Source organism: Gorilla gorilla, chromosome 3 (genome assembly GCF_029281585.2).
Source record: "Gorilla gorilla gorilla isolate KB3781 chromosome 3, NHGRI_mGorGor1-v2.1_pri, whole genome shotgun sequence".
Lineage (NCBI taxonomy): Eukaryota > Metazoa > Chordata > Mammalia > Primates > Hominidae > Gorilla > Gorilla gorilla.
The window spans coordinates 195,964,483-195,982,846 of NC_073227.2; the positions used below are offsets into that span (position 1 = coordinate 195,964,483).

At 41.6% G+C, this 18,364-nt stretch overlaps 1 protein-coding gene across 4 annotated transcripts in view; it reads left to right on the forward strand.

The window, feature by feature from the left end:
• Positions 1 to 18,364, forward strand: part of ADAM29 (ADAM metallopeptidase domain 29) — a 100,609-nt gene that overhangs the window by 53,152 nt on the left and 29,093 nt on the right. For 3 of the 4 annotated variants that reach the window (XM_019024979.4, XM_055384460.2, XM_019024980.4), the window contains one exon: positions 3,988 to 6,903. The exons of the other annotated variant lie outside the window; for it this stretch is intronic. In XM_019024979.4, the coding sequence (XP_018880524.3) occupies positions 4,168 to 6,894 (2,727 nt within the window). In that variant the 5' untranslated portion in view covers positions 3,988 to 4,167 and the 3' untranslated portion in view covers positions 6,895 to 6,903. Of the gene's footprint in view, positions 1 to 3,987; positions 6,904 to 18,364 lie in introns of those variants that run through there. 4 annotated transcript variants of the gene reach the window in all.

The window sequence follows — 18,364 nt, forward strand, 5'->3', positions numbered from 1 at the left end:
TTGAAGAACTCCTTTTAGCATTTTTTCTAAGACAGGTAATATACTATTGGTGATGATCTCTCTCAGATTTTGTTTATTTTAAGTGGTCTTTATCTCTCCTCCACTATTAAAGGCCAGGTATAGTGTTCTTGGTTGGCAGTTTCTTTTCTTTTAGAACTTTGAATGTATCATCCCACTCCCTCTGGCCTGCAAGGTTTCTGCTGAAAAATTCACAGATAGTTTCATGGACATTTTCTTTTATGTGACAAGTTACTTTTCTCTTTATCTCAAAATACACTTTGTTTTTGACTTTTTACAATGTGATTACAATGTGTCTCAATGTTGATTTGTTTGAGTTCATCTTATTTGGGAACTTTTGGGCTTCATGGATCTGAATGTCTATTGCCTTCCTCAGATTTGGGAAGTGTTCAGCCATTATTTCTTTAAATAGGCTTTCTGGCCCCTTCTCTTCCTCTGACACTTCCTTAATGCTTATGTTGGTGTCCTTGAAGAGGTCTTATCAGTTTCTTAAGTTTTCTCCACTCATTTTTGTTCTTTTTACTCTACTGACTGAATCATTTCCAATGATATGTTTTCAAGTTCACTGATTGTTTCTTCTGCTTCGCCTAGTCCATTGTTGAAGCTCTCTATTAAATAATTTAATTCAGTTATTGAATTCCTCAGCTTCAAGATTTCTGTTTTGGTACTTTAAAAATATTTTCTATGGCTTTGTTGAAATTCTAACTTTTTTCCTGCATTGTTCTCTTGACCTCCATAAACATCTTTATATCATATTTTGCATTCTAAATGAAGTAAATCATATAATGATGTTTCATTAGGGTTGGTTTCTGAAGATTTATCTCTTCTTTCTTTGTTTGGAACATCTTTGCCTGTTTCTACATTTTCCTTAGTTATCTGTGTTGATATTTGCACATTAGACACAGAAGGTCATCTCTCAGTCTTTACAGACTAGCCTTGTGTAGGAGGAAACCTCCACCAACCAGCAAAGCCAGAGATTCTAGTCCTTCTAATAACTCTCTCTCTCCCTCCATGAAAAGAAGCAGGTGTGATTTTTGTCTACTCCTCTGTGCTGACCTGGGGTGGGAAACTATTGTATCAACCAGTCCAAACTACCATTTCTATTAATCTTTTATCCCAGGTGTCTAGACTGTACCAGACCCATCAGAGATCCAAGAGTGGCAAGTCTCATACCAGTTCTTTGTGTAGTCCTGGAGAGGTTGGGTGCTGGGCTCATGATCAATTCTTTTCTTCTCTAGAAGAAAGCTGACTCTTGGGATACTTTTTCTACTTGCTCTGTGCTGAGCAGGAGGGAGTATCTATGGTGTCCACCAGCACTAGCTTCCATCTATTTTCTTCCCTGGTGGCTAGACTGTGATAGGCCTCTCAGAGCTCTAAGACTGGTCAGTAAGATGCCAGTTCTTTGGAGAGCCCTGGAGAAATTTGGGTGTTGGATGCACCAGTCAAGTCTTCCACACCCTTCCCAATCCCAGGAGAAAGCTGAGAGCTGGAATTTTTTGTCTGCTCTCTATGTACTGAGAAGTAGGGAAGATCTATGCTGTCTACCGGCTCAAGCCCTATCTCCATTCTCCCACAGGTGTCTAGACTGTGCCAGACTCATTCGAGCTCTAAAACTAGTTAGATAGATGCTAGATCTTCAGGCAGCCATTGAAAAGTTGGAGTGTCAGATACACAGATCAGCACTCTTCCTCCACAGCAGGAAGCTGAAAGCTGAGATTTCTTATCTGCTTACTCTATGCCAAGAAGTTGGGTTGTGGGGAGGTGGGGTCTGTGGTGTCCACCAGATGAAACCACCATCTCCGTCCTCTGCAGAAAGCTAGATTGTGGTAGACCAGTCAGAGCTCCAACTGACAGAAGTAATTCGTGTATAAAGGCCCTTTAAAAATTTTGGAGTACTGGACACAAATCAATCTCTTCCAATGACTGGGTGAAGCTGGGAACTAGAGGTTCTCTTTCTGATTGTATGGCAGTACACTGGGGACAGGGACTCCACTGAGAGGATGTTCTGAATCTCCCTACCAACTTTGGTAACTCTGATTTTTCATTTTCCCAGGATGTGGTAGTCATTCAATTAGCTTCAGAATTTCTTACAAAGATAATTTGTTCAAATTGTTGTTGAAATATGTTCTGCGGAGTAGGATGGTGCAGAACTTCCCACTCTGCCGTTTTGCTGATGTCACTCTGTAGGAGATGCTTGATCCTATTTAAACTTTCTATTTTAGAAGATAGTTGCCTTTCCATGTTTAGAGTATATATATTCTGGTGTGCTTTTGTGGGCTGAGTTCCAAAAATGTTTAATTTTGATAGCTCTTTCAATATTATTATACTTTGCTTTTTTAATTCTGAAGGGGTTTCAGCTCAATCATTGCTGGTGCCATCTGGGGCAGAAGGCCCTTTCTAGGCCATTCATGTCACTGGGCCACTTTCACACCTGAAGATGGAAGGAACAAAAACAACGAGGCTTTGGTCTTCCTATGTCGTTTGATAGAGGGCTAGGAAATATCAAGTTTGATGAATAATACTTCTGTGGCTCATTCAGGCTCCATTTCACTGGCCTTATTCTACGGCAGGGTTGTATCAGCTAGGTAGGGCTTCACTGATGCCTCTGAAGGCAGATCAGTTAGCTAGTTACCTGGTTATTGAATGACGGTTAGGTTAGTCATCCAGTGCTGTGATGTTGCCAATATGGGTGGAATGGACAGCCCACCAGTGCACTGAATGTGGAGTGTGTTTTTGGTGGGCCTGCCAAGTCTGAAATGGCCACTGTGCGTGAATCAACACACACATGTGTCCTGACTCCCTGACTCTAAAGAAGGGGCTGGAGCACCTCCCCATGTCTTTGCTGAGCTTTTCCATTCTTAGTCATTTGGCCAGAAAGTGAAAGCTTTTCTTTAGCTATTATTATTATTATTTTTGTCTATGCCTGTTGGAGGTTTGGGGTTAAAGATCTGTCTAGCACCCAGTTTGGGATATACATGAAAGATAAGAAGAAACTCAGATAACTGACCTTCCTCAAGTCCAAAGGTCACTAGTCAGAATTTTTCTTTTTATTAACCATCCTTCTATTCTCTATGTCCATGAGTTTTCAGAGTCTTTTTGTTGTTGTCCATTGACTTGTTTCAGAGTATTAAATTGTATTTAGAACACAGGATAAGGAAAAACTGAAACTACAAAACTTTGTTCCAGAGCATGCATTTATTATAGATGTTGAATAATGTTCTTCTTTAAAAACATAATAAAGTGTAAACATATTTTGAGTAATACTTATTTCACTCCAAGAATAATCAGCTTCAAGTCAACCATTATTTATTACATAAAGAATTAAACCAGGCATTATATGAGACACTAATATTTGTGAAAGATGCAAATGATGCTCTTGAGGATCTTCCTGCTGACAAGGCTAGTGAGAAGAGGAAGTTAGCGAAGAAACAGAAAATTAAATAAATATTGTGCCATAGAAAGGTATATGGTAAGTACCAAAAATTTAAAATAACATAGGAATGGTTTTTAAAAATGTCTCTTAGATAGTGTTTTCAACTAATTTATCATCTGAAATGGAATAGAAAATCTATTAATGCTTATAACAATTTAACACGTGTAAATTGAAACTGTCTCAGAAATTGAAGACATAAGTTCAGCTTACCCTTAAAAAATTTTGTTTCAATTATTGTGGAAATATTTGCAAATAATTACATATTTAAATAACTGTATAGTGAATCAATTTCCCACCATTTATATTCAATAACTATCTGTGTATGGCCAAGTTTTATTTTCTGTACACTCCCTATTCCCTTTTCCCTATCAATATTTCAGAGCAAATTCTAGGCAATTTTTTGAGTCATTCCTTGATGAAAGCACTAATCACTTTTATCTCATGTTTTTTTCTCTTTCTCCTCTTCCCCACTGGATTCTCTTATAAGAAGAATTTCTGTACACTTATCCACATGCTGCTTTTTGTTTTACTTATAGTGCTGCAGCTCTGATGGTTCAACTCTGCCAGAAGATGGATCTTTAATGATTAGCACTACACACTGACCAGCTCAGAAGAAGGAGCCACACCACCTGTGACTCCAGCCCTGACTTCTGCTCTGGACCAGTGTTTCCATAACAGGGACTTCAAAATCACTGTGATCTGAAGCCTTGTTGAACATGAAGATGTTACTCCTGCTGCATTGGCTTGGGGTGTTTCTGTCCTGTTCTGGACACATCCAGGATGAGCACCCCCAATATCACAGCCCTCTGGATGTGGTGATTCCTGTGAGGATAACTGGCACCACCAGAGGCATGAAACCTCCAGGCTGGCTCTCCTATATCTTGCCCTTTGGAGGCCAGAAACACATTATCCACATAAAGGTCAAGAAGCTTTTGTTTTCCAAACACCTCCCTGTGTTCACCTACACAGACCAGGGTGCTATCCTGGAGGACCAGCCTTTTGTCCAGAATAACTGCTACTATCATGGTTATGTGGAAGGGGACCCAGAATCCCTGGTTTCCCTCAGTACCTGTTTTGGGGGTTTTCAAGGAATATTACAGATAAATGACTTTGCTTATGAAATCAAGCCCCTAGCATTTTCTACCACGTTTGAACATCTGGTATATAAGATGGACAGTGAGGAGAAACAATTTTCAACCATGAGATCCGGATTTATGCAAAATGAAATAACATGCCGAATGGAATTTGAAGAAATTGATAATTCCACTCAGAAGCAAAGTTCTTATGTGGGCTGGTGGATCCATTTTAGGATTGTTGAAATTGTAGTCGTCATTGATAATTATCTGTACATTCGTTATGAAAAGAATGACTCAAAGTTGCTGGAGGATCTATATGTTATTGTTAATATAGTGGATTCCATTTTGGATGTCATTGGTGTTAAGGTGTTATTATTTGGTTTGGAGATCTGGACCAATAAAAACCTCATTGTAGTAGATGATGTAAGGAAATCTGTGCACCTGTATTGCAAGTGGAAGTCGGAGAACATTACTCCCCGGATGCAACATGACACCTCACATCTTTTCACAACTCTAGGATTAAGAGGGTTAAGTGGCATAGGAGCTTTTAGAGGAATGTGTACACCACACCGTAGTTGTGCAATTGTTACTTTCATGAACAAAACTTTGGGCACTTTTTCAATTGCAGTGGCTCATCATCTAGGTCATAATTTGGGCATGAACCATGATGAGGATACATGTCGTTGTTCACAACCTAGATGCATAATGCATGAAGGCAACCCACCAATAACTAAATTTAGCAATTGTAGTTATGGTGATTTTTGGGAATATACTGTAGAGAGGACAAAGTGTTTGCTTGAAACAGTACACACAAAGGACATATTTAATGTGAAGCGCTGTGGGAATGGTGTTGTTGAAGAAGGAGAAGAGTGTGACTGTGGACCTTTAAAGCATTGTGCAAAAGATCCCTGCTGTCTGTCAAACTGCAGTCTGACTGATGGTTCTACTTGTGCTTTTGGGCTTTGTTGCAAAGACTGCAAGTTCCTACCATCAGGGAAAGTGTGTAGAAAGGAGATCAATGAATGTGATCTTCCAGAGTGGTGCAGTGGTACTTCCCATAAGTGCCCAGATGACTTTTATGTGGAAGATGGAATTCCCTGTAAGGAGAGGGGCTACTGCTATGAAAAGAACTGTCATGACCGCAATGAACAGTGTAGGAGGATTTTTGGTGCAGGCGCAAATACTGCAAGTGAGACTTGCTACAAAGAATTGAACACCTTAGGTGACCGTGTTGGTCACTGTGGTATCAAAAATGCTACATATATAAAGTGCAATATCTCAGATGTCCAGTGTGGAAGAATTCAGTGTGAGAATGTGACAGAAATTCCCAATTTGAGTGATCATACTACTGTGCATTGGGCTCGCTTCAATGACATAATGTGCTGGAGTACTGATTACCATTTGGGGATGAAGGGACCTGATATTGGTGAAGTGAAAGATGGAACAGAGTGTGGGATAGATCATATATGCATCCACAGGCACTGTGTCCATATAACCCTCTTGAATAGTAATTGCTCACCTGCATTTTGTAACAAGAGGGGCATCTGCAACAATAAACATCACTGCCATTGCAATTATCTGTGGGACCCTCCCAACTGCCTGATAAAAGGCTATGGAGGTAGTGTTGACAGTGGCCCACCCCCTAAGAGAAAGAAGAAAAAGAAGTTCTGTTATCTGTGTATATTGTTGCTTATTGTTTTGTTTATTTTATTATGTTGTCTTTATCGACTTTGTAAAAAAAGTAAACCAATAAAAAAGCAGCAAGATGTTCAAACTCCATCTGCAAAAGAAGAGGAAAAAATTCAGCGTCGACCTCATGAGTTACCTCCCCAGAGTCAACCTTGGGTGATGCCTTCCCAGAGTCAACCTCCTGTGACGCCTTCCCAGAGTCATCCTCAGGTGATGCCTTCCCAGAGTCAACCTCCTGTGACACCCTCCCAGAGTCAACCTCGGGTGATGCCTTCCCAGAGTCAACCTCCTGTGACGCCTTCCCAGAGTCATCCTCGGGTGATGCCTTCCCAGAGTCAACCTCCTGTGACACCCTCCCAGAGTCAACCTCGGGTGATGCCTTCTCAGAGTCAACCTCCTGTGATGCCCTCCCAGAGGCAACCTCAGTTGATGCCTTCCCAGAGTCAACCTCGGGTGACACCTTCCCAGAGTCAATCTCCTGTGACACCCTCCCAGAGGCAACCTCAGTTGACGCCTTCCCAGAGTCAACCTCCTGTGACGCCCTCCCAGAGCCAACCTCGGGTGACACCCTCCCAGAGTAAACCTCATGTGACACCTTACCGGAGCCAAAGTGGTAAACAAAAGCAATCAGTACCAATTCCAAAAACTGTGTCTAGAAAAGGTACATTAAAAAAATAATTCCTAGTATGTTTCTACTTACTCTTCATTGTTTTAAATAATTTGAAAGTTTATTTTTTCTGAAAAACTTGCCACTTTATATTTCCTAAAAAAGCCATGGCATATGTGTGGTGTACCAATTTTTAACTTGTTGTCTTTCAGCTTCCAAATCCTTTCTTCTTTTTCACTCTACTTTATAGGAACCGTATTTCTGCTAAACCAGCCCTCATCCTATAGGGTTTTGCAACAGGGAGAAAGAATAGGAAATTAGAAATCTGGGAGATCTGTTTTCTTCGTTTATCAGTATTTGCTGAATAATAGGTTTTACACTGGTAACAATACTTGATTTTAATCTCCCCCTACTTTTTAAAACTCACTCCAGAAAAACTTCATTGTCTGCTGTCTGCTGTGTTACACTCAGGGTTCTGGATTCCAGTTCCTTGAGCTCTATGCAAATGTCTCAAACCTCCAGCACCGGCTGAGCAATACCTATTGTTAGAATTCTGAGTGTGAGATCCATGGGGCCAGTCCTACCATCTTCTAGGTTCAGCTAACTCCAGTCTTTTCCATTTGCTACTTAGCTTCATGAATGGAATCTTTTTTTGCAATTAGTAGTTCATATTTAGTAGCCAATTAGTAGCGTGGTGTCTACCTTAACTTGTTCTGTTCTTCAATTGCTGTTTACCCAACTACTTATATTTAATTATATCCCTCCAAAATCACTCATGTGGTTTCCCTTTTTCTGACTAAGCTCTTTTTAGTACTAATCTTGATATAATGGATGAAGCAGGAGTGAGAAGGCATCATATGCTTTATTTTTTAAAGTTTACTTTTAATTTTCAGGGTTTTTTTTATCATTGCCCTTCACTGTCTCTGGAAAATTACTTAAACTTATAGACAGTTTACCTCAAAATAAGGTGGGATAATAATAACAGTTCTCTTTCAACTTCTGGGTTCCTCTGGTTATAAAATGCGATGAAGCACAGCACTATTCACAGCAGCAAAGACATGGACTCAACCTAGGTGCCCATCAATGGTGAAATGGTTTATTAGGGTTCTCTAGAGGGACAGAACTAATGAAATACACACACACACACACACACACACACACACACACACACACACACAGAGAGAGAGAGAGAGAGAGAGAAAGGGGAGTTTATTAAGTATTAACTCACACAATAACAAGGTTCCGCAATAGGCCATCTACAGGTTGTGGAGCAAAGAAAGCCCATCCGAGTTCCAAAGCTGAAGGAGTTGGAGTCTGATGTTTGAAGGCAGGAAGCATCCAGCATAGGAGAAAGATGTAGGCTGGGAGGCTAGGCCAGTCTCTCTTTTCACATTTTTCTGCCTGCATATATTCTAGCTGTGCTGGCAGCTGATTAGATTGTGGCAACCCAGATTAAGGGTGGGTCTGCCTTTCCCAGCCCACTGACTCAAATGTTAATCTCTTTTGGCAACACCCACACAGACACACCCAGGATCAATACTTTGTATCCTTCAATCCAATCAAATTGACCCTCAGTATTAACCATCACAAGTCCACCCCTTGTCAACTTGAACCCATACACATCTCTTGAGATCATGCATAATCTTCAAATAAAGACAATAATACAGTCATATTTATGCCTAAAATAATACAACTATCCTTCGTACAACTGGAAACGCACCAATCTCCAATCCAAATACTATTAGATAAAATTAACAATACTTAAATGCTGATATGAAGTCAATAAATCTTGTCACATGATAAATGAGAAAGGAAATAAAATGAAGATATTTTCTTAGTACAAGTGTATACATGCACAAAAATGTTTTCAACAAAAGAAAGAGGAAATACTCATGACAATTTCAGTCCTCATTTCTGCAGCTGGTCACGTGGTCATGGCTGGTATTGATGACTACCTTCTACTACCCATTCTGTATTCCTTTTGCCTTTGGCAAGCACCTCAGCAGGTCCTTTTATTTTATTTTTTTTTAATTTCCCTGGTGGAGTGACCCAAACCTTCATTCCTGTGGGGTCTGGTCATTTGTAGTCTTGCTTGGATTGGGCTGTTGTAGTTTCCCACTTACCTTAATCACAGAGCATGGTAATACTAAGAGACGCCCTAATGGATCTCCTGTTTTCCATGCATACTCTTCCTTACCTCCATTGTGGAGTAATAGACTGATTTCCTCTTAATAGTCTGGGTAAATCACCCCAGCCAACACTGTAACTCCCTTCTTAGCCTGTTGACTTAAAGTAGGAGGAGCCCAAAGTGTCCAGGTGGTGATCTTCACTTCCAGTTTAATGGAATCATTGTTGTGTATCCTGGTGGCAGCATTCCTCCCTCTGGAACTAAGACCTCTAGGCCAGCAGAACGTAATGTCATGGAAACAGGGAGCAAAAATTTTGCTAGTGGATCACTATGGGTAATGGTGAGTGGTGTCACTTCCACCCCTTGATGCCTTGAGCCATGAATCCTGCCTATGGGTGAAACAGTACCATATATCGGATGCTGATTCAGAGCATATACAGCCTTGCGGAGAACTTTGTCCCAGTCATGAAAAGTATAGTCACCTAGTTGGCATTGTAATTGTGACTTCAAAAGGCCATTCTACCATTCTTTCAATCCAGCTGCTTCAGGATGATGGGGAACACAGTAAGACCAGTGAATTCCAGAAGCATGAGCCCACTGCTACACTTCTTTAGTTGTAAAGAAAGTGCCTTGGTCTGAGGCAATGCTGTGTGGAATACCATGATGGTGGATAAGGCATTCTGTGAGTCCACAGATGGTAGTCTGGCAGAAGCATTGTGTGCAGGATAGGCAAATCCATATCCGGAGTAAGTATCTATTCCAGTGAGGGCAAACCTCTACTCTTCCCATGATGGAAGAGGTCCAATATAATCAACATGCCACCAGGGAGCTAGCTGATTACCCTGAAGAATGGTGCCAAATAGAGGGCTCAGTTTTGGTCTCTGCTGCTGGCAAATTGGGCACCTAGCAGTGGCCTTAGCCAAATCAGCCTTGGTGAGTGGAAGTCCATGTTGCTGAGCCCATGCATAACCTCTGTCCCTACCACCATGGCCATTTTGTTCATGGGCCCATTGGGTGATGACGGGGTGGCTGGGGAAAGAGGCTGAGTGGTGTCCACAGAAAGAGTCATCTTATCCACTTGATCATTAAAATCCTCATCTGCTGAGGTCACCTGTTGGTGAGCACTCACATGGAATACAAATATCTTCACAGTTTTTGACCACTCAGTGAGTTCCATCCACATACCTCTTCCCAAATTTCTTTGTCACCGACTTTTCAATCATGCTTCTCCCAAGTCCCAGACCATCCAGCCAAACCATTGGCTACAGCCCGTGAATTAGTATATAATTGCACATCTGGCCATTCCTCCTTCTATGCAGAGTGCACAACCAGGTGCATTGCTTGAAGTTCTGTGCACTGGGAATACTTCCCTTCAGGTCTATCCTTCAGAGATGTCCTAGAAAGGGCCTGTAGTGCTAGAGCTGTCCACTTTCAGGTGATGCCTGCATATCATGAAGAACCATCTGTGAATCAGGCCCTAGTCTTCTCTTCCTCTTTCAACTGATCATAGATAACTCCCCATGAGGCCATTGGTGCAGGCTGGGGAAGAGAAGGCAGGGTGGCAGGAGTGGAGACCATGGGCATTTAAGCCACTTCCTCTTGTAACTTACTTGCACCTTCAGGACCTGCTTGAGCCCGATCACATACATACCACTTCCATTGATAATGGAATGCTGCTGTGCATGACCTAATTTATGGCTAAATGGGTCAGAAAGCACCCAGTTCATGAAAGGTAGTTCAGGTCACATGGTGACTTGATGACGCATAGTCAAACATTCAATTTCCACCAAAGCCCAGTAACAGGCCAAGAGCTGTCTCTCAAAAGAAGAGTAGTTATCTGCAGAAGATGGCAGGGCCTTGTTCCAAAATCCTATGGGCCTCTGCTCTGATTCACCTATGGGGGCCTGCCAAAGGCTGCGAACAGCATCCCTATCAGCCACTGACACCTCAAGCACCACTGGATCTGTGGGGTCCTATGGCCCAAGTGGCAGAGCAGCTTGAACAGCAGCTTGGATCTCTTGCAGAACCTTCTCCTGTTCTGGATCCCACTCAAAACTTGCAGCTTTTTGGGTCACTTGATAAATGGGCTGGAGTAACACACCCAACTGAGGAATGTGATGCCTCCAAAATCCAAATAGGCCCACTAGGTGTGGTGCCTCTTTTTTGATTGTAGGAGGGGCCAAATGCAGCAACCTATCCTTCACCCTGGAAGGATTATCTCGACAGTCCCAACATTATTGGACCCCTAGAAATTTTACTGAGGTAGAAGGTTCCTGAATTTTAGTCAGATTAATTTCCCATCCTCTGGCATGCAAATATCTCACCAATAAGTCCAGTGTGTTTGCTACTTCTTGCTCACTGGCTCCAGTCAGCATAATGTCACCAATGTGATGGACCAGTGCGATATCTTGTGGAAGTGAAAAGTGATCAAGGTATCTCTGAATAAGATTATGACACAAAGCTGTAGAATTGACATACCCCTTAGGTAGAATAGTAAAGGTATATTGTGAGCCTTGCCAACTGAAGGCAAATTTCTTCTGGTGGGGCTTTGGACAGGAATGGAGAAAACAAATTTGCCAATTCAATGGCTGCATATCAGGTACCAGGAGATACTGAGACCAGCTCAGCCGTGGAGACCCCAGCCCAGCAGCGCTAGAGGAATTGAAGACAAAGACACAGAAATAGAGTGCAAAGTGAGAATCAGGGGGCTAACAGCCTTCAGAGCTGAGAGTCATGAACAGTTTGACCCACATATTTATTGATAGCAAGGCAGTGATAAGCATTGCTTCTATAGATTATAGATTAACTGAAAGCATTCCTTACGGGAAACAAAGCTTTCTTAGTGAGGAGAAGAGAACTAAGCTTTGGCTGATTATCTGCAGCAAAAATATATTGTTAAGGTACAGGCCACTCCTGCTGTTGTTTGTGGTTTGAGCAGTTTTCCACTCTGGGTGGGCCAGGTGTTCCTTGCTCCAGTAAACCAACAACTTCTAGCAGTGTGTGTGATAGCCATCAAGAGCATGTCACATTGCTGCAGAAATCCTGTTTCTGGCCAGTTTCTTTAAGGCCTGTTTATGACAGGCTTAGGGATTGTTCCCTGCATGTCTCCCTTTCTGTTTTTGCAAAGCAATAAAGGCAAAGGCAGCTTTTTCACAGTGGGCTACTTCTTGCAGAATTTAGGATCCGCATCTGCAGACTACACAAAGACAACACCAATTAAAAGCACAATCATCATTGAAATCACAGAGCCTCTGAGTGTCTTGATCCGTTTTGACCAGTTAATAGCTGCTAATCCATCTGCAGCTCCTTCAAACACTTCAGTTCCTGGCATTAGCGTCAGATGTGCCTGAGAGGCTTGAAATACTTGTTCCTTCAGTTTTGCAATATCCAAAGATAAATTTCCAGTATGACCCTTTAAATGTCTCTTAATTATTTCCCACTCATGCTCTGTTTCATTATACAAATGAGGAGTAATGCAAAAATAAGAAGTATTCCAGTCACATTGTAGCTGTATTCTATATTCTAAACTACTTATTCGATCTCCTAGCCACATTACAATTTATCGGAGATCATTGATTTGATTAGCTAGTTTCAGGTCTATATTAGTTTGGGAATTCCACAGCAGAGTAGAAATTTTTTTAAAAAAAATTTTTTTTTGTATTTATTGATCATTCTTGGGTGTTTCTCAGAGAGGGGCATGTGGCAGGGTCATAGGATAATAGTGGAGAGAAGGTCAGCAGATAAACATGTGAACAAAGGTCTCTGGTTTTCCTAGGCAGAGGTCCCTGCGGCCTTCTGCAGTGTTTGTGTCCCTGGGTACTTGAGATTAGGGAGTGGTGATGACTCTTAACGAGCATGCTGCCTTCAAGCATCTGTTTAACAAAGCACATCTTGCACTGCCCTTAATCCATTTAACCCTGAGTTGACACAGCACATGTTTCAGAGAGCACGGGGTTGGGGGTAAGGTTATAGATTAACAGCATCCCAAGGCAGAAGAATTTTTCTTAGTACAGGACAAAATGGAGTCACCTATGTCTACTTCTTTCTACACAGACACAGTAACAATCTGAGCTCTCTTTCTTTGCCCCACATTTCCCCCTTTTCTTTTCGACAAAACTGCCATCATCATCATGGCCTGTTCTCGATGGTCGCTGTCTCTTTGGAGCAGTTGGGTGCACCTCCAGAAAGGCTGTCACTTCACACTTGGAAGACTGCACAGCAGCCAGGCAGAGGGGCTCCTCACTTCCCAGATGGGGCAGCCAGGCAGAGGCGCTCCTCACTTCCCAGATAGGGTGGCGGCCGGGCAGCAGCGCTCCTCACATCCCAGATAGGGCAGCTGGGCAGAGGCGCTCCTCACCTCCCAGACAGGGCGGCTGGGCAGAGGTGCTCCTCACTTCCCAGATGGGAATTCCACAGAAGAGTAGAATTTTTCTGCCAATTATTTACATAGTCTGCTGTTTGTACTGTGGAATGCAAAGAAACTCCAGCTACCATGGCAGCAGCTGTGACAGCAATCAATCACATAATGATTAAAATTAAAATAGCAATGAAACACCGAGTGCGTCTCAAAATCTTTTGAAGAATTTCAGTAATAATATGCACAGAAGGAGAGACTTCCCAAGGATGGGAAATCTTTACAGGTATCCATACTCCTTCTCAGGCTCTTACCGCTAAAATAGAATGATCAGTATTATACAAGGAAGAATTCACACAAGAAGACAACATACATTATTAACAACTGACATGATGATTACTGAGATCAAGTTTTAAATCACCCACTACAAGCAGGAAAGAGGCCTCATTATCAGTCTCGACATGGTTGCAACTGGGGAGTCATCGGGGTGCCTCCCAAATCTCTTCCTCAGCATCTGGCTCATGATAAGGCTTCAGGTGTCTTGATGGTATCCAAATTGGCTGCTAGTTTTGGCCTGGAGAAACACAAGCATAACCTCTACCCCATGTTATTATTTTACCTATTTCCCAACTTTATGTTATTGGATCTCTCCACCAAACTGGTTGTTCTGCTTCTGTCTTTGCCGCTGGTTTCTGTAGATGCTGTTCAGCTGCTGATAGCATCTGGCCTTTAGGTAGGCTCAAAAAATTTAAAGTCAATAATGCTAGATTCAATTGCATATGTGGAGTCCCATATTCACTGTTTCCCCCTTTTTGTTTTTGTAACTGCTGTTTTAGGGAGGGATTCATTCTTTCCACAATGGCTTGTCCTTGTGAATTATATGGGATGCCAGTAACGTGTTTAATATTCCTTACAGAGAAAAATGTAGTTAGAGCTTGGCTAGTATAGCCTGGGGCATTGTCCGTTTTGACTGAATCTGGAATGCCCATGACTGTGAAGCATTTCAGAAGATGCCATTTAACATAGGCAGAAGATTCCCATTTGACAGGAGCCCAAACTGAGAAAATGTATCTATACATATATGTACATAAGCCAATTAACCAAAGGAAGGAACATAAGTGATATCCATTTGCCAAAGAGAATTAAGTTCCAATCCTCGAGGATTAATTCCTCTTATAAAAGATGAGGAATGCACCATTTGGCAAGTTGGACATTACTGGATAATAGCTTTAGCTCATTTCCGGGTTATGCTGTATCTGTGTTTGAGACCAGAGGTGTTAACATGAGTTAAATTGTGAAAGTGTTTAGCATTAGATAATGCAGTAGCAACTAGACGATCAGCCACTTGAGTCCCTGCAGTCAAAGGTCCTGGAAGAGATATATGAGCCCTAATGTGAGTGATGTAAATAGGGTGCATTGTACTCCTAACTGCTGTTTGCAATTGGGTAAATAAAGTCTTCAGTTGTTCATCTGTGTAGAATCGTAGCTGAGCATTTTCAACTAACTGTGTAGAATGAACCACATATGAAGAATCAGAAATTACATCAACAGACATCTCAAAAGCAGTCAGCACCTCGATTACAGCTACAAGCTCCGCTTTTTGGGCTGAAGTATAGGGCGTCTGGAAAACTTTGCTTTTTGATCCAGAATAAGAAGCTTTACCATTACTAGATTCATCTGTAAAAACATTTTCAGCACCTTCAATTGGTTTAAATTTAGTTATTCTAGAGAGAATCCAATTAGTTAATTTCAAATATGGAAATACTTTTGTTTTCAGAAAGTGATTATCAAGAACACCTATGAAATCAGCTAAATGGGCTTGCCAAGTAAGACTATTTATAAAGGCCTGTTGTATTTGTGCCTTCATAAGAGGGACAATAATTTTTCCATGGTCATATTCATGTAATTTAACAATTCGAGTTCTCCCATTTCCTATCAGAGTAGCAATTTGATCCAAATAAGGAGTTAGAGTCTGTGAATTAGTATGTGGATGAAAACGCCATTCTACCAAGTCCTGCTCTTGAACAATAACACCAGTAGGTGAATGCTGAGTTGGAAAAATCAACAAGTCTAAAGTCTTTTCTGGATCTATTCTATTTATTTGAGCTTTATGCACTTGCTTCTCAATCAGCTGTAACTCTGCCTGAGCCTCCTTTAATTGCTGAGGGCTAGTGAGACTAGGATCTCCTATAAGGATAGAAAATAGATTACTTATGGCATAGGTAGGAATGCCTAGAGCAGATTGTATCCAATTAATGTCCCCTAGTAATTTTTGAAAGTCATTTAATGTTTTCAATTGATCCCTATGTATGGTTACTTTCTGTGGCACAATGGTAGTGCCATTTACTAAGGTCCCCAAGTAGGAGTAAGGGGTAGTAGTCTGAATTTTGTCAAGAGCTATAATTAAATCGGCATGAGAAATCGAGTTTTGCAAGTGATCATAACATTAGAGTAATATTTCCCGAGTGGGGGCAGCACAAAGGATATTATCTATATAACGAATAATGTAACAATTTGAAAATTTTTTATGAGTAGGTTCAATTGCTTGTCCTACATAAGTCTGACAAATTGTTGGACTGTTTAACATGCCTTGTGGCAACATTTTCCAATGAAAATGCTTATCAGATTGCAGGTTGTTTACCACAGGAATTGTAAATGCAAACCATTCATAGTCTTGCTCAGCTAAGGGATAGTAAAGAAACAGTCTTTTAAATCTATGACTATTAAAGGCCAATTTTTTGGAATCATAGCAGGAGAAGGCAATCCTGGCTGCAAAGCGCCCATAGATTGTATAACTGAATTAATGGCTCTAAGATCTGTCAACATTCTCCATTTACCTGATTTTTTTTTTTTAAATAACAAAGACTGGAGAATTCCAGGGGGAAAATGTTGGAGCTACGTGTCCTTTTTCTAATTGTTCAGTAACTAAGTCCTCTAAAGCCTCCAGTTTCTCTTTACTCAGTGGCCATTGTTCTGTCCAAATTGGCTTATCTGTTAACCATTTTAAAGATATAGGTTCTGGAGGCTTAACAATGGCTGCCATCAAAAATGATATCCTACACCTTGATGAGGATTCTGTCCTTCTGCTTGAAGTGGTTTCTTTAACCCTTGTAAATTTTTTCCTCATCCCATACCAGGGACATACCCCATTTCATGCATCATATGTTGACTTTGAGGGCTATATAGTTGTTCTGGAATTAACACTTGTGCTCCCCATTGCTGTAATAAATCTCTTGCCCATAAATTTATAGGTACAGAAGTTATAATTGGTTGAATGGTCCCAGGTTGTCCATTGGGCCCTTCACAATGCAAAATATAACGCTTTGATATACTTCAGGGGCTTTACCAACTCCAACTATGTTAAATCGAACGGGTGGAATTGGCCACATGGATGGCCAGTGCTGTAGAGAAATGATTGAAATGTCTGCTCCTGTATCTACCAATGCTTTAATTTTTTTCCCTGAATAGTTATTTCACAGGTAGGACGTTTATCAGTAATTTGATTCACCCAATAAGCTGCTTTGCCTTGTTTATTAGTGCTTCCAAATCCTCCTGTTTAGTTTCACTTTTCCCCATTTCCACATATGGCACAATCAGGAGCTGTGCTATGCGCTCTCCTGGCCCTGCTTTCCAGGGAACAGAAGTAGATATAACAATTTGAATCTCCCCATTGTAATCTGAATCAATGACTCCTATTTGCACTTGTACCCCTTTTAAATTTAAACTACACCTGCTTAGAAGTAATCCTACTGTCCCTGCTGGCAAGGGTCCACAGACTCCTGTTGGCACTTTTTGAGGAGGTTCCCCAGGCAGAAGGCTCACAGCTTTTGTACAGCATAAATCTACTGCAGCACTACCAGTTGTGGTGGGGGACAGGCATTGTACAGGGGTGAGGGAATGGCCTGAGCTGGGAATGCCACAGTTTGAACCGGGGCCCGGGACAGGCCCCTCATGGCATTTCCCGAAATTGGGTTCCCATGTTTATCAAACTTAGTGACACTGATTAGCCTAGTGTTTTCCTTTTCTACATTTTGGACATATTTCAGACTCAGCAGTTTTCTTTTTTCCCCCAACTGGCGGCCTGACTTGCTGATTTTTTCTGCATTCTTTTTTAGTATGACCATGCTTCCCACAGTTAAAACAAGCTCCAGGAAATGGGGTATTTCCTTTACCCACTCTCAGTCCTGCCATTGCCTGGGCTAGCAGAGTAGCCTTAATGCAGATTACCTCCAATACCATCACAAGCTTTAATATAGTCAACTAAATGTGCTTTTCCTGTAATAGGTCGCAGAGTGGCTTGGCACTCAGGATTGGCATTGTCGAAAGCTAATAACCGCAACACTATATGCTGAGCAGCTGAATCTGCAATCACCTTTTTAAGAGACTCCTGTAACTGAGCTATAAAATCCACATACGGTTCTTTTGGTCCCTGTTTGACAGCACTAAAGGAAGGGCATTGTTCTCCTCCTGAAGTGATTTTTTTCCCAAGCTCTAATGCACACTGCTCTAAGCTGCTCTATGGCATCATCCTGCATGACCTCTTGTGAATCTAAACCAGCCCAGCCGCTGACCCCCAAAAGTTGGTCTGCAGTTATATTAATTTGAGGTTGGGCCTGGACATTGTGAGCAGCCTGAGTGGAAGCTTCCTCTGCCCACCAAGTTTTAAATTGTTAAGAACTGAGCAGGAGTTAGACAAGCTCAAGTAAGAGCACCCCAGTCAGTAGGAGTCATCTGACTGAAGACAGCAGCATTCTTTAACAGTCTCATTACAAAAGGAGAACCTGGTCCATATTGATTAATAGCTTGTTTAAATTATTTAAGTATTTTAAAAGGAAAAGGCTCAAATGTAGCTATAATATTCCCCTGCTGATCAGGTCTATGTATTCTAACAGGGAACTGTCAAGCATCTATATCACCCTCTCGTCTAGCTTGCTGGATTCCTGCCTGAATAGAACTGAGAGCGGTCGCTTGAGGCGCTGCTCGAACAGTCACTAGGGCAACTACTTGTTGCCCAGTGTCCTCTGGAAAAGAAAGATCTGGAGGGTCAGGCCACTCCTTT